The sequence below is a fragment of the Delphinapterus leucas genome, chromosome 9 (genome assembly GCF_059928025.1).
Source record: "Delphinapterus leucas isolate spDelLeu-1000000601 "Yukka" chromosome 9, BTC_Dleu_Yukka2, whole genome shotgun sequence".
In the NCBI taxonomy this organism is placed as follows: Eukaryota; Metazoa; Chordata; class Mammalia; order Artiodactyla; family Monodontidae; genus Delphinapterus; species Delphinapterus leucas.
The window spans coordinates 13111757-13127443 of record NC_143137.1 but is presented as its reverse complement, the minus strand read 5'-3'; the positions used below and the strand labels follow the sequence as shown (position 1 = coordinate 13127443).

Genomic DNA, 15687 nt, shown 5'->3' with positions numbered 1-15687 from the left:
TTTCCAATTCCTTGAACGGGACAATTTCTTCTTACCTTAGGGCTTTGCAAACGGCGTTCTCTGTGCCTCAAACGCTTTTCCACCATTTTTCTTCTGCCTAACTCTAATTTATTCTTCTGAGCCCCGCTTAAATATCATCTCTTCAGGGACGCCTTCTTTAAAATACCTAATGAGGTTTGGGCCCCTTGCTATCTTTGTGGATCGATCCATCGATCCATCGATCCATCCACACTCTCACAGAAGTCTGGTCTGGATTTTTCTTTTGTAGCATGTAATACAATTGTATTTATGTAATTATGTAATATTAGGTTCTCCCTCAGGACTGAAAGTTCCACAAGGTACGGACGGTTTGTTGCAAACCATTGTATTACCCAGGCTCTGGTAGCCTGTATACAGCAGGTACCCAATGCTCTCTTAACAGACGCAGCCTTTTATCCCACAAATTTATCTTACAGATATTCTCAAAGGAGTAGGTGGAGAGGCACATCAAGTTTGTGAGCTTGGTGGTGGAGACAGTAGCTGAACAGCCAGAGAGATGAAAGAGCTTAGGGCTGGCCAAGTGGGGAAGCAAGAAGGGAGTAACGAGGGTGTTCATTTAATGAGTTTCCCCTCCACTCCGCCAACATCCCATCCCCTCCCAAACAAGTCATTCAATAGTAATCATGCACTCATTTCTCTGGGGAATAAGGTAAACTTCAGATTACAGAACCAAGGTAAACAATGTTGCAGAATTAAAATGTGTTCAAGAAACCAGTCACAATTCAACTGCATTAGACTTCAGCACGGAGATGACTGTATTCCTCTGAATAATCTTCAACTTAGGAAGCTTGTACTCCTCCAATATGTGAAGGGACAATAAATACACTTCGTCCTGCTCTTGGTTGCTGAGGGAGAAGTCCTCCCCTGATGGCCCAACACTATTTCCTTTTTGCTGCTCTCTTCCCTTCTCCTTTCCTTGGTTTCCCCTTTCCACGAAGCTTCTTCAGACGCCGCTGCTCATCCTTAAAGTCCTGATGCTCATCTCTGAAAAGAGAAAGAAAAAAAAAGTAGCCAGTATTTTTATCAGACTGGAGAAGTACACCAATCTAGAATGTTCTCTTAGGTGGTTCTGGTTATCAAGCTTTGACTTCTACAGGGCGCATGCTCAGCTTGGTGAACAGAAAGGACAGGGAACCCCCGACATACAGATGGGCTGTGTTCCCAAAGTTCATTTCTAGGTCAGTTTTCCCTCACAGAAACAATGCTACCAACAGCTTAATTACCAAACCCGCCCGTGTAAACCTAGGTAACAAGGATACAACACTAATAATTGCCCCAAATTTCCCTGTAACACTAAGACTAAACACTGAAGGGGGCAGAAAGTGGGTGTAAGCTTCAACAGCTACACGAGACCCTGAGGGGCCCAGGGATTAGCACCTGCTACAAAGGGGAAAGGTCTGGAGGAAACTGCCCTGATGGCAGTGGATGATTCACACAAAAAGGCTGCCAGGGAAAGTCTCAGGCAGAAGGAAGCCGGATCAACAGACAGATCCTCCAGGGGTCAAGGCAGCCAGGACTGTCTGTACATACGAATGAAGACTGCCTGTACTGTATAAAAATATCTGCATTCTAAGATCAAATACGGTCAGTATTCTTGGGGGACTGGCTCTAGGACCCCCCCCAGATACCGAAATCCACTGATGCTCAAGTCCCTTACGTAAAACAGCATAGTATTTGCATATTCTACACACATCCTCCTGAATATTTAAAATCATCTCTACATTACTTATAACACCTAATACAATGTAAATGCTATATAAATAGTTGCCAGGTGTGTGGCAAATTCAAGTTTTGCTTTTTGGAACTTTCTGGAATTTTTTTTTTTTAATATTTTTGATCCGTGGTCAGTTGAATCCGCAGATATGCAACCTGCGGATATAGAGGCCCTCAAACAGTATAGTGTTTAAATATGTAAGCTGTGGAACCCATCTGACCCTGGGTTCAAGTCACAGCTCCACCATTCAGTAGCTGTGTGACCTTGGATAAGGAATCTTCCCTCCCTGCCCCTTGGTCTCCTCACCTGTAAAAGGGTGGATAATGGTGTACCAATTAAATGTAAGAGAGGGGTTTGCTGGGCCCAATTTTTAACTCCCTAGGCTGTTTTACTTTATTTTTTTATTTTGGCCGTGCCATGTGGTCTGTGGGATCTTAGTCCCCCAACCGCATTGAACCCAGGCCCTTAGCAGTGAAAGCTCAGAGTCTTAACCACTACACTGCCAGGGAATTCCCCCTAGGCTGTTTTAAAATAGATCAGTTTTATAGGGTATGATGTTTCATTCCATGAACATGATAGATACAACAGACCTCTTAGGGATCAGCTATGATTGCCCCCCATTTAAGTCATTCTCAAAAACAGAGTAATTCTTCTGAAATATAAGTCAGATCATGTCACTCCTGTTTACAACCCGGCAAACCGCTCCCCGTTTTACTCAGCCCCCTGCACAATCCACCTCCTGTCCCACTGTTCTCCCCTCAGCCTGTGCAGCCCCTGGAACAGAGGAGGAACATTCCAACTCAAGGCCTTTGCTCTGCTCTTGTCTCTGCCTTGCAAGCTCTTCCCTGGGTCCCACCTGGCTCACTCACCACCCTCAAGTCTCTGCTTAAGCCTCATCTTCTCCATGAGGCTAACCCTGACTGTCCTGTTTAATACTGTGCCCTGTCCTCTCCCCGCCCACTGAGTGCCCGGTCAGCACTCTTGATCCTGCTCAGCAGGCTCTACTGTTTTTCTTCCCTGTAGCACATTCAACTTTGTAACACACCACATAATTTACTTATTTAATATGTTTCCCCCTCCTCCTTCCCTCACCACCCCCCGCAACCTTTCCCGACAACCTCCTCCAGAGAGCAAGCGACAAAGGCAGGGGTCTTTGTCTCTGCTGATGGACCAGCCCAAGCACCTGCTTGGCTGAATGAGTCACTGTTTTTGAGAACCTGCTTCCCTCCCTGTTTTGTAGGTCTCTGAGTAAGATTTTCTTCATTGAAGACTGTCTAGTTTCATCCTGCCTGACTTCCCAGGAGGCCTTGTGTTAGAGGCACCATTTACCATAACTAGTGGCTAAATATGAAAATAATTGTGCTTTTCCATGGATAACTAAATGCTAAGTATTTTTTCTCTGTCCCCAAAGATAGTTAAGGCTTTATTTTTCAAACAAATGGAGAGTAGCAGCAAACAAGTAAATTAAAATAACTGAATGTATTTAATTTGGTTATGGGTTAAGATTTTCTACTGAGGACATCTACCTTCCAATATTTTATTTGGGGTAAGAATAAAATTAATTTTTATTTTTTGAGCTGAGACTAATGGCAAGGGAGATAATCCCAAAAGCAATTCCAGAAATTCAAAATACGTCATGGACTATCATCTCTAGTAATATATTAACTAAGAAAATCTATTCTATTTTGTTCATTGCTATTCCCCTTATGCCCATCTTAAGTGCCTGTACATGGAAGGTACTTAAAAAAAAATCTATTGGATAAATGAATGTACCAATCTGTAGTTATCTGGAATGAACTATTAATTTTATTATATTAGCGCAAACAGTCCCAAATTAATGTTTGTATTGTTGCCCTAAGACAAGTCCAATTAAAACTTGTTAAATTGAAAAAAAAAAAGTAGGCATTTTAACTTTATACAATTATGTACTGTTTAAATTCTTTTATAATGAGCATGTATTTGTTTGGTAACTAAGACATTTTTTTAAAGAAAATGGTCACATGGGTATTTGATCTTTTTTCTTTCTAGAGCAGTATATCATCTTAAGCACCCACTTCCGACACATACACAAACATACAAATGCATGGTGGAAAGAGCCTGCTACTCTTACTATTACATATTATTATCCTATTATAATGTTGATTACATATTATAAACTACAGCTTATTTAGACCAAATTAGTATACCAAAAAGGGTACCAACAAAAAGTGTCCAAAGAGGGTGAAAGGAAATAAGAAATCCTACAAAACTGCCATCAGGAAAGGAAGGAGGCTCCCCCTCACCAGTTAGGAAGCAGGGACTCTTTTCATCTGACCAACAAGAATGTGCTCAGTGTTTAGACCAGTTTTCCTCTGCATCCATTGAGTGCTCTTAGATTAATGACTAATTTAACATCTCACTATAGCTCAGTATCTAGTCAATGTTAGTCACATTTTAGACATAATTAAATTATGTCTTCCAATAAGTACATGTTTCCTTTTTTTTTTTAAAGTATATTCATTATGGATATTTTGAAAGCTTTCCCCTCCCACAACTGTACCTTTTGAACTACCTGAGCACTATTATAAGAACCACAAAACTATAAAGATAGAAAGGCTAATTTTTTCCTTTTCTGATCTACTAAACAAATTTCTTATAGGTTACTCTTCGTGTGTGTTTTTTTTTTTGTCATTACCTGTAGAGTCCAAGAAAACGTAGTGTCCCCATGAGTGCAAAATAAGTGTTGTGATTAGGATACCAGTCATAAGTCTCCTTCCTCTTGGCCAAAGGCTGCTCGCTGAACAGCTTCACCACTTTCATGGATTTGGAATCAGCAGGCCTGGCAACTTCACCAAACAGCCGGGCGCTCAGACGACTCATGCGCAAGGCATATTCTGAAAGTGACGACATTTCTTGCACAGCAAGGAGCAAGAGTCCCTATAGAGAATGAGAAGAAAGATAAACAGGTTAGTGCAAGAAATTCCCAGATTATCGAATGAACAGTTTACAAAGTGAAAACACGGCAAGCCACATGTGAATCAGTTCACATCTTTGGCAGGACGTGCCTTGGCACTGAGAAATATCCACAGTCCAAGTGGCTATTTCCTTTGCATGCTTTACATGTTTTGCATCTTTTTTTTTTTTTTTTTGCGGTATGCGGGCCTCTCACTGTTGTGGCCTCTCCCGTTGCGGAGCACAGGCTCCGGACGCGCAGGCTCAGCGGCCATGGCTCACGAGCCCAGCCGCTCCGCGCGCAGCATGTGGGATCCTCCCAGACCGGGGCACGAAGCCGTATCCCCTGCATCGGCAGGCGGACTCTCAGCCACTGCGCCACCAGGGAAGCCCCTTTTTGCATCTTTTACATTTGGTGTTCACACACTATTACGCCCCAGCTGTACTGCCTCTTTTACAATGAACGATTTTATGACTCAATAGGTTATTTACTGAGAGTCAGCTTACCTATTTGTAGGCTAGATGAGGACAGGGAAACAAGTTATCCTACCACAGCATTGTTATTATACCTTCAGAAAACACCTACCTCAGCAATCTGCATAATAAATATGCTGACTGCTTGCCACCTAAAGGTTTAATCATGGTGGAGAAATAATTATGCTGTTGTCTTTATTATCAGCCCTTTGAATGCTGTTCTCCTCAAGGGCTCCAGATGGCTCTAAGAACAGCTAATGAGTTATGAGGTCATTTAGCCTCCAGGTTGCCGGATTGAATTCTGCCTAGAGACCGAGAGCCAGCTGGGAAAAACAAAGATAGTAGTCTTATAGGAATTAACTCAACAGCTCAAAAGATTCATTTTATTCCTGAACAAAAGGCATTTATGAATTGTAATGTTACTTGCCTTATCTTCCATTTTATATATTCTGCTTTAATGAAAATTAGCTAAATTCTTATTAGCTGAAAACAGTAACTTTTTCTTCAGAGGCATAGAATGTTGAAATAGTATAAGAATGATATCTGTAATATGCAGAAATTATAGGTACTATATATCGAAGATTATATACGTGATACATAAAAATCAAGAACGTTCACAGGTACTACAGCCAATATTTTATAATAACTGTAAATGGAGTGTTACCTTTAAAAATTGTGAATCACTATATGGTACACTTGTAACATATAATATTGTACACCAGCTATACTTCAATTTAAAAAAAAGCATTTGAGAGTTCCTTATCTGAAAAAAAACAAAAAACCAAAGAATGTTGCTGGTGGAATAACACTCATTCCATTCTAGTTCAAATGTAAGGGTACCTGTTGGCAGAATATGCTAATTTACATGAAATCTTTATAGTGAGATGAGAGTCTTTGCTGACTAAGACAGTATCCCGGGGGGCAGTTCAGCTGGGATGAAAAGGAGTTGATCTCCAAATAGAAAAAAGGCATAAACCTATCTTGAAAAACCAAGAGAAGAAATATATTAAAAAACCCTCCTAAACAGGAATGCTGCCAAGTTAATTTCAAAACTGCTCTGGCAATTTAAATATCCAGTATTTAAATTAAAGATTTTTTCATGTCCATTCCAAGATCCATTCAAAGAGCAGAGGATGACCTCAAACCAATTTCAGAATGTCAGTCTCAAACCATTTACCTTCTGAACACCAACCGAGCAATCTTGGGCCAATAGCGCCACCTGAAGGCCAGCAGTGGGAGAACTGTCCAAGGTCTCTCCCCTCCAACCTGGGATCTGTGCAAACCTTACTTACTCCTTCTTTTTCCTTTCAGCACTCAGTTCTAGGATTCCTTTCTCTCCCAACTCTTGCTCCATTATGTGGATGGGGATGGATTGGGGTTGTCAGAGATGTATAATTTCATCAATGAGAAAAAAAGTCATTAACAGTTAATGTATAAAGAGAAAACAGTCAGTGCTATAAACCTCTAAAGGCCTTGCAAATTACCAGAAGTTGCCTTCAGAAGCTACAAATTTTCCTTGCATGCATTATCTTTTGTCTTCTTTCCACCTTTAAGGTTATCTTTTTCCCAAACATCAGACAAAAAAACTTAAAAACAAAAGGTTTCTTAATCAACTTTTCTTTGTTTTGCTTAATTACCATTATGGCATCAGAACAGATTTCTGTTGCCATTGCACAATATTTCCAGGATCAGTTATTTGTAAGGTGGTCTAGGAACTATCATTTTGCTACAAAATTTTCACGAAAATATGTTCTGAACACCAAATCATTTTATTTTATTTGCGGTACGCGGGCCTCTCACTGTTGCGGCCTCTCCCATTGCGGAGCACAGGCTCCGGACGCGCAGGCTGAGCAGCCATGGCTCACGGGCCCAGCCGCTCCGCGGCATGTGGGATCTTCCCGGACTGGGGCACGAACCCGTGTCCCCTGCATCGGCAGGCGGACTCTCAACCACTGCGCCACCAGGGAAGCCCCAAATCATTTTATTTTTAAATGAAGAGGCAGCATGGAATCCTGAGGCCTAGGTTTGAGTACTGGCTCTGCCACTCATCAACTGGGTTATTTTGAACAATTACCTATCCTCTCTAAATATGAGTTTCCTTTTCGAAAAACAAAGCTTGAAGGACCATGTGAGAAACAAGACAGTGGCACTGAATCAATGGTAAACTAAAAAAAGAGAAAAGGAAAAACCTGAACATGCTTGGTGTTCATACGTTCTATACAGACACATTTGTTTATTCCTTGTCCTAATTTAATCATGTAAAAAAGCATATGCATACTCCATGTAGTTGAACCTGCACCTCCCTGGAATGGTATCCTCACTTATAGACAATGACAGCCAGAGAAACATAGACGAGGGGACCAGCAGCTTGGTAACCTGACAGGTAGTAAGGAGGGAGGGACTCACTAGGACAGTGGTCACGGAAGCCTTCCCAGGATGCTAAGTTATCTCTATGCCCACCATGGAATGTAGCAAAGTACTGGGACACATAGCTCGTAAATAATAAGGTCTCATTAGAATCCAATGGAAATGGTCATATCACAAAATCCAAGTCCTAAAACTTTTATGATGGAGAAAGAGAATAAGCCTCTCCAAACCTGAATCCTTTACTAGAAACAAAGAAACACTCGCTAAATAGAAGCAAACTGAAAATGGCTATGACAATTGCCAATTACTGCTTTGTAGTCTCTAACAGAGCACAGACCTGTATGCTTCTGATGAAGTACAGCATAGGAGCTTGGTAAACCTTTCTGTTACATAGACTAAAACAGCTCACAAGTTCTGCTGTCCATAAATATTGGTCCTGAGACTGGCAAACTGCCACTCTATTAGCTTTACATTTTTTTAAAGATTGGAAAGCCTTATCTAGGATTTTTCAGGACCCTGGTATGCCCCTTTACAGAAACTTTCAACTTTATCTTAAAAAAACCATGATGACCGTGTGAAAGACATTAAGGTAAAAGGCAAAAAAATTAGATTTTTATTCACATGAAGCTATTCTAAGGGATAGAGAATAGTCACTTAAAATATCAAATTTTCTTTAAATGTGAACTAAAGAAAACAGTGTCATGAAGAAAAATTACCTGGACTTGAAAATGCTAAGCAAAAACAAATTACTGAAATGTGCCGGAGCAAAACATGTTAAACCCATAGGAGAAAATATCCATCTCTTTACTTTAGCATAAAAGGCTAAGTTTCTCTGATGGTTCTGATAGGTCTGATGCATTTAAAAGGTCAGGTTTATACAGTAACTGGCTTTGGATTAGGTTTGCTTTTTTTCTTTGAAAAGTGCAGATAATGTGCAGGAGTTCTTAACCTGGGTAACCCTCCGTGTGGTGAATCCCCGGGGGGGAACTTTAAAAGTGAATGCTGAAATGTGTGTGTGTGTGTGTGTGTGTGTGTGTGTGTGTGTGTTTGTAAATTCTGCTGGGGAGGGAGGTTTCTCAAAAACCACGGGTTAGTGGAGAGCGCCAGCTCTGGAGTAGAAAAGCTGGTTGGAATCTTGCCTCTGCACTTTAATAGACATATCGTGTTTGCAGTAGTATGTATTCTTTGCCTTCGTTTTCTCATCTACTACAGGACAGTTGTACTATCTCACTGAATTATGAGGCTGACGTGCGAAACTCATGGCCCAGGGCCTGCCCTAATAGTTATAGTTATCAGGCCTCAAGGAACTCACACAATGTGCACACGTGTTTCACAGAAAAACAATCTAGACACAGCGCTTTTTTTTTAAAGCCCAGTACCGCTTATTTTACTGGGCCGCAGAGGCACGAACGGCTCTGAATGGATGTCAAGCTTTACTCAGTTCAACAAGAACACCCCCAACCTCCTCCAACTGCCTGGATCACGCCTGCCTGTGATGGAAGCAACAGTGTCAAGTCAAGCGACGTTTGAATCGGTAGGGCATTTCGCTAATATTTTTCTTAAATATCATTCAATCATACTTTTCTGAAGCTAGTAACAAAACTAATCTGCACCCCCAGCCCCACAAAGCTAAGGCCAACTGATGAGCAGAGAAACCGAGCCTTGAATGCTGCCTAAACAGGAAGAGAGTAACTGCGCCGGAGAGGAAACTAGGCTAGCGTCCTTCGTTTGGTAAATCACCCAAGTTATGCAGGAAAAGGCCAAGTTGTTTGGGGGAGACCTGTGAAACCTCCGAGCTGTTTAATGAAATTGTCTCGTCCTATTCCTGGCGACTTTACAAAGTTGGAGACCTCCACAGGGTCTCTGCAGCCATTGCCCATAACTCACTACGTGCCCCCCCTAACAGTCACCTACAGACTTACCTACTCGCAAGCCTCCTCTGCCGCGTGCCCCTTTCCCGGAAGGCCCGCCCCCCAGTTCCAGCCGGAGACTTCAGCGGGGAGCAGTAGAGAAACGGAAGTTTGGCGGCTAGAGTGGAGCATTAGTGAGAGACCCGGAACTCCTACCGTCTGACCTGGCGCCTGCGCAGTGAGACGAGCGCCTCCAGGTGAGCGGAGGACTGACGGAACGCAGGTTCAGGGGCGAGAGGCCTGGCTTTCATGAACGTCCTGCAGGGTTCGCTAACTCTATTTTGTTGGAAATGGCTATAGTGCTGACCCCCACCCCCCAACCTCTGAAGCAGTGTTTATGCGTGTGCCATGTGGTGGAGAATGAAATGCATTTTTTGTTTTTTCTTTTCCTCCTTCCACTTTCTTTCTGCGTGATTTCTTTCTCTTTTCATCCAGCTTAGGCCTTGACGTGCTCCAAGCGCATTGCTTAACTTTAGGGGCTGAAGAAACTTCTGACTTATCAGGGGTGCCATTCCCCTCCCTCCCACCGATCTACTCATCTCTAACAGTCAATTAGTATCGCTTCCCGGAGGCCATTCTTGATACCCCTTTGCTGGATTAGGGGAGCTATTTGGAGTGCTCTGTGTTTCTCTACCCCACTGGCCTGGAAGCTTCTTCAGGGAGTAGGGATGGGGTATTTATCTGACTCCTCAGTAGTTATCTAGACCCCGCTTGACAGTAGAAACACTGTATTTTACTCCATAAGAGATCTGCTCTCAAGCAAGCCATATAGGCATTGGCTGAAGCATTTGTTGAATATTTAATAGTTCAGCTGAGAACACTTCTTATTTTCTGAGCATTTTTCAAGGCCTGTCATAAATACTCTAAAATGTACCCCGGAATTAAGGTAAATCAGTGGTGAGCTATATTCCTAGAGGGTATTCTATTGACACCCTCTTCCCTCCTATAGAATTTTGTTTTATTAACTTAGGTTTTGATATCTTATCAATATATGCTATAGAATTTGTTTTTATCAAGTTAAGTTTTGATATGTTATCAACCTATGATATAATTAGTAGCCTTGTTAACTTGGGTCTGGCTTAAGAACTTGACACAGGGTGTAATGAGTATAGCATGCATAGCTCAGTCCAAAAGAAATATCCTGGGTAGGAATTTCACCTTGTCTTGGCTTGTTTTTATCTAATAACCACTGAATCACACAAACAAGGAGACTTCATTTGAATACTGGCTGTTAGAAAGTTTAAAGCCAAATTTGCTGTGGACTCATGGCAGGAACTATTATATGTATATTTGCATAAACAAATATAAACCTTGTTGTTGGCTCTGTTTTGCATATATATCTTTGGTTTTTCCCTTTTCGCCTATTTATTATTTGTGTTATCAGGATGTTTTGTGAATCTCTGTAAGCTACCATAACTCTTTCTTAAAATATAGCAAGGCATAGAGAGTCACAGATGGCTGTGTACTATGGGGCACTTTGTACCTTGTCTCTTATTAAGTCAATTTCATAGGGCTTTTACTAGTTTCGGAGCCTGCTATAACAGAATACCACAAACTTGGTGGCTGAAAACATCAGAACTTTATTGTCTCACAGTTCTGGAGGCCGGAAGTCCAAAATCAGTATCAATGGGCCCAAATCAAGGTGTTGGCAAGACCACACTCCTTCCAGAGGCTCTGGGGTAGAATAATTTCTTTCACTCTTCCAGCTTCTGGTGGTTGCTGGCATTCACTGACTTATGGCCACATTATTCCAATCTTCAAGGCCAGAATCTTCAAATATCTCTCTGCCTCCTCTTTACATCACCTTCTCCTCGATGTGTATCAGATCTCCTACTGCCTTCCTCTTATAGGGTTATGTGTAATTGCATTTAGGGCCCACAGGATAATCCCAGATGATCTCCCTATCTCAAGATTCTTAATTTATTCATATCTGCCAGGGCCCTTGTCACATATATAGTAGGATTTACACGTTCCAGGGATTAGGACTGATAACCTTGGGGGACATTTTCCTGTCTACCACAGACCTGGAAACAGCAAGTCTATGATATTGGCCTATAAAAACTGTTACTGACCAATGGGGAAGTTTAAATATTACGGTGGGCAAACTAATGTAACAGAATAAAATTTAACCTCCTGTGGATATTAACTTCCAGACCTTGGCTTATCCACTTGTACCTCCAAGCTAAAGCTTCCTTAAGGACACTTGTTATAGTCAGAGATTGCCTTATATATTTCTATTTTCTACAGCCCAGTGTTTTAAATTTGTGGGTTATGAATCATTAGTTGGTTGTGAAATCAATTTAGTGGGTCGTGAACAGCATTAAAAGACATTAGAATAGGAAGTATCAGAGTGCATCACATGTAGTGAGGGTAATTATTGTTTCATGAAACAGTATGTTTATGTGTATTGGATCATGATGTAAAATATACTGCTCACTCTGAGTTGTGGTAAAATGGAAAACCTCTGCTGTAAGCAAATTCATGCTTCATCGTACTCAGTGGCAAATGTTTCTTGCTATTTGAGCAGGAATTAAAGCTCACATCAATTCAAGTTCTTATCGTGTGGAATAGTCCACGGGGCAGGTGCATACCTACTCCTTGAAGTAAATTAATCTATAGAGCCCTTATACTCTTTCCTAGTGTTGTGTAAGTTCTTCTTTCCTTCTTCTGCATTTACAATAGTTCTTTTCTAACTTTACAAAAGAAAGGTATATCCCTCACCTAGGGTATAAAACCCTCTAGGATGAAAAACAAAGGGACAATTCAACATGTTTTGGGAGAAGCTTCCTTTAATTATTAATCAAGGCATTATAAACACTTCTTAGGCTTCCTGTCTTTTCCCATCTTACATATATCCCAGGTAAGGGTGAAGTAAGGCTGTTAGAAATATGGTAATTGGATATTTGTTGTGACTTTCTGAAATCAGATATACTGTGTGAGTGTGAATGGTGGGAATGATAGTAATTTTCATCACATCTCTTTTAATCATCACATCTCTTTTATCTCTGGGGTTAAGAAGTGCATTATTATCGAAGGAGAGTCTGGTGAGAGCAAAGCAAAACCAGCATTGAAGAAAATATTGAACCCTAAATTTTTTTCACAGATTTAAACATAAGCAATTTTTTTCAGCTATTCTGAACACTTAGCTGTAAGATGTATCGTTATCTGGAAAAAAAGTGACTTTGAACAGCTGAAGGAGTGGAGGTTAGTGACATTGATTCTTTTAAATATAAAATGGATTATTTTAAGAGACCTTCATATTTTTTCCCATTATACATAATAATCTGCAAAAAAAGTCATATGTAATTTTATTTTAGATTTGGTATGTGTTGTTCAATAAAATTGAAAACAAATTGTAAAAATCACAGATCACCAAATAGTTCCCATTCCCTCCCTTTTCAGGCATAAGGTTGGAGTTCATTTCATGGCAATCGTGGAACTGGGTAAGGCCATAGGACTATTTCTGGCCAGTGAGTTATGAACAGAAGTATTGCCTTTACCCATATGAAACCTCTAGAGCTCTCCTTTCCCTCTGGTACAGGGGATCATTGCTCTGTCAGCCTGGGCCCTTGAGTGATTATGAGGAGCAGATCTGTTCTGCCAGCCACAGTGTGCATGTAGCTTAGGTTAGAAAGAAGCCTTTGTTGTTTTGAGTCATACCATTTTGTTGTTTGTTACTGCAGCATGACCTAGCCTATCCTGTCTGATATACTTATTTTATCAAATTCTGTCATGAAGTATATAAATACTCCTCATTTTATCTTTTAACATGTTTGATACTTTGTGCTTCTTATTAACAAAAAATTATGTGTTAGCTGCTGGACTGATCTATTTTATTATTTTTATTTTTATTTTTTTTTGTGGTACGCGGGCCTCTCACTGCTGTGGCCTCTCCCGTTGCGGAACACAGGCTCCGGACGCGCAGGCTCAGCGGCCATGGCTCACGGGCCCAGCCGCTCCGCAGCATGTGGGATCCTCCCGGACCGGGGCATGAACCCGCGTCCCCCGCATCGGCAGGTGGACTCTCAACCACTGCGCCACCAGGGAAGCCCTGGACTGATCTATTTTTAACGACATACTTTTATTCCTCATTAAATATATGGGAAAAGTTTTTATTACTACTTCAAAGAAAACTGGTTAGAGCTATTACAGAATTTTTATATGTGATTTTTATTTAGTTATTCCTGAAAGCTGAAAACCAAATTTCAGTATACACATGGACATACTTATTAAAGGAATACTGTGCTTTAAAAAAATCATATTCTAATTCATAAATAATATTTATTGATTATGTTTTACTATTATGAATTAAGTGATGACAGAACCCATATAGATTTATTCCTGGTTTTATGACATTATGAACATGTATAAACTAATTCTATTAGTTCTTACTTCATTTTAATCTTGATTGGTTTTAATAATTGAGCTTATGAGATACATTTTGTGATCTATTTCTCAGTTTTTAGAAAATTTACATCAAATTCATATACTAACACATTTATTTGAATTGAAAATTGTCACACTTTTTCTCAAAGTGAATTTTATTTGGATGATTGGTTTGACAGTGAGGATTGACTTTACTAATTAGATTACGTGGTCAATAGCACATTTTCTGCATATTGAATAAGTTATATCTGCAGCTCCAAGGTACAGCAAAAATATATAAAATACATGATGAAATGAAAGTATTTTATAAAAAATATTTTACATTAAATTAATACTGTTTCCATTTTGCTAATCCTTTAAGGGTTATTTCAGGTAAGGCAAGATGCTTCTAAATGAGAACAAAACAAATAAGGATTTGGTAAATCTTCGTATTGCTTTTTTGGTTTATTTCCCAGACATTGTGAAAGTGAATGGCTATGATGGCTGGGTAATAAATTATTTTCCTTTTATCTCAGATTTTAGATTCTCTTTTGGAGTAAAACAGCCTCTACACTGTTTACAAGTTATTTTGAGTTGCAAAACTTCTTCTATGTTTTTCCTTATATTAGCATCTGTAGTAGAAACCTTAGCCACAGACAGTAACTGCTCCAGATCAATATATTCTTTTAAAAGTCAGGTTGAAAACAATTCTTTGTTTTCAGAAACTTTAAAGGTGGAACTAGTGAAGTTGTCAGTGGATAGATCATTACAAATAATTTTTATGATAGATTTCTATGTAATTTTTGGCATCTAACTTGGAATGAGTTTAAAGAATTGGGTGACATTGCTATACCTAGCTTTTTCCATTCCCATATACTTACTCATGTGAACAAAGTTTCTCAGTGCTTACGTCAATACAAGTGAAAATAGGGATAGAATTGATGCTGTCTCATTCAAGCAATAAGTAATAGTCATACATGGATACATTAGGTAAATGGGGAAAACTAATGTCAAGAGATGTGTTAAATTTTTTGTTGTTTATAAGCACTCACCAAAATTCATGATATATTTAGTTTGTTTTGCTCACTTTTGTACCAAAAAATTGAAGTTTAAAAAAAATTAAAATTCAATCTACAAATATTTTGTTGCAGAGAAATATGATAGATGATCAAGAAATAAATGTCTTTTAAGCATAAAAACATATTAGGATATGGTGAAATTTCATGAGGTGAGTAGAATGTAAGTTGAAGGAGAAAAAGAAATGGTATAAACTTTTCGACTTCTAAAGAAGGCCTTATTCGTGTATTTTAAAAACAAATGATGATGGATATGAAATTACTATTCCTTTGGACATTGAAAAGATGATGTAATGGTTTTATTTTAAAATTTCAATGTTCATGATACACTTTGCCACTTTCTAAATTTATGATGAAAAATTTTAGATGTCAACCAAAGATGTGTGAGAGAGCAAATGATTTTGTAAATTCTCTTAGGTGGTTCATAAGCAAAAGTTTGAAGACTGTGTTATATTTGTACAGTAATGTTTTCTAAAGCTGTGTTGACAAGTGCTAACTGGAGAATTAAGGTAATTGTCTGAGAGTAATTACCATTTCCTGATATCTCTTTTTGTGAGAACTCATTGCAGAAAAAGAGTTTTATACCTGTTGTTTATCTGGGTAATTGTCTCATTTTCATAAGTGTGTGGATATTTACGTAGATTTAATCTAAATTATGGATACGGGAAAGCAAAGCTGTCTTCTGGTGACACATACTACTACAAATGACCTTCATCCTTCCTTGTTGTTTCTATCACCCAATTCTCATATGTTTGTTGTATATCCTTTCAGACAAAGAAGTTGATAAATAAGGGAGAAATAAAACTTAGCA

The 15687-nt window shown here is 39.5% G+C and overlaps 1 protein-coding gene across 5 annotated transcripts; it reads right to left on the bottom strand.

Moving 5' to 3' along the window:
- Positions 1-579: 579 nt before the first annotated feature.
- MRPS33 (mitochondrial ribosomal protein S33) lies at positions 580-9553 on the bottom strand. 5 transcript variants are annotated; one of them, XM_089917308.1, is made up of 4 exons: positions 9448-9507; positions 6336-6502; positions 4428-4669; positions 580-1023 (listed from the first exon to the last, which is right to left on the bottom strand). In XM_089917308.1, exons 3-4 carry the CDS (start codon positions 4640-4642, stop codon positions 918-920), a joined length of 321 nt encoding a protein of 106 aa, XP_089773434.1. In that variant the 5' UTR covers positions 4643-4669; positions 6336-6502; positions 9448-9507; the 3' UTR covers positions 580-917. The 5 variants fall into 5 exon arrangements, with proteins under 5 accessions (XP_089773434.1, XP_022435279.1, XP_089773435.1 ...); XM_022579571.3 differs by lacking the exon at positions 6336-6502 and having other exon boundaries at positions 9448-9553; XM_089917309.1 differs by lacking the exon at positions 9448-9507 and having other exon boundaries at positions 6451-9423.
- Between the last annotated feature and the right edge of the window lie 6134 nt (positions 9554-15687).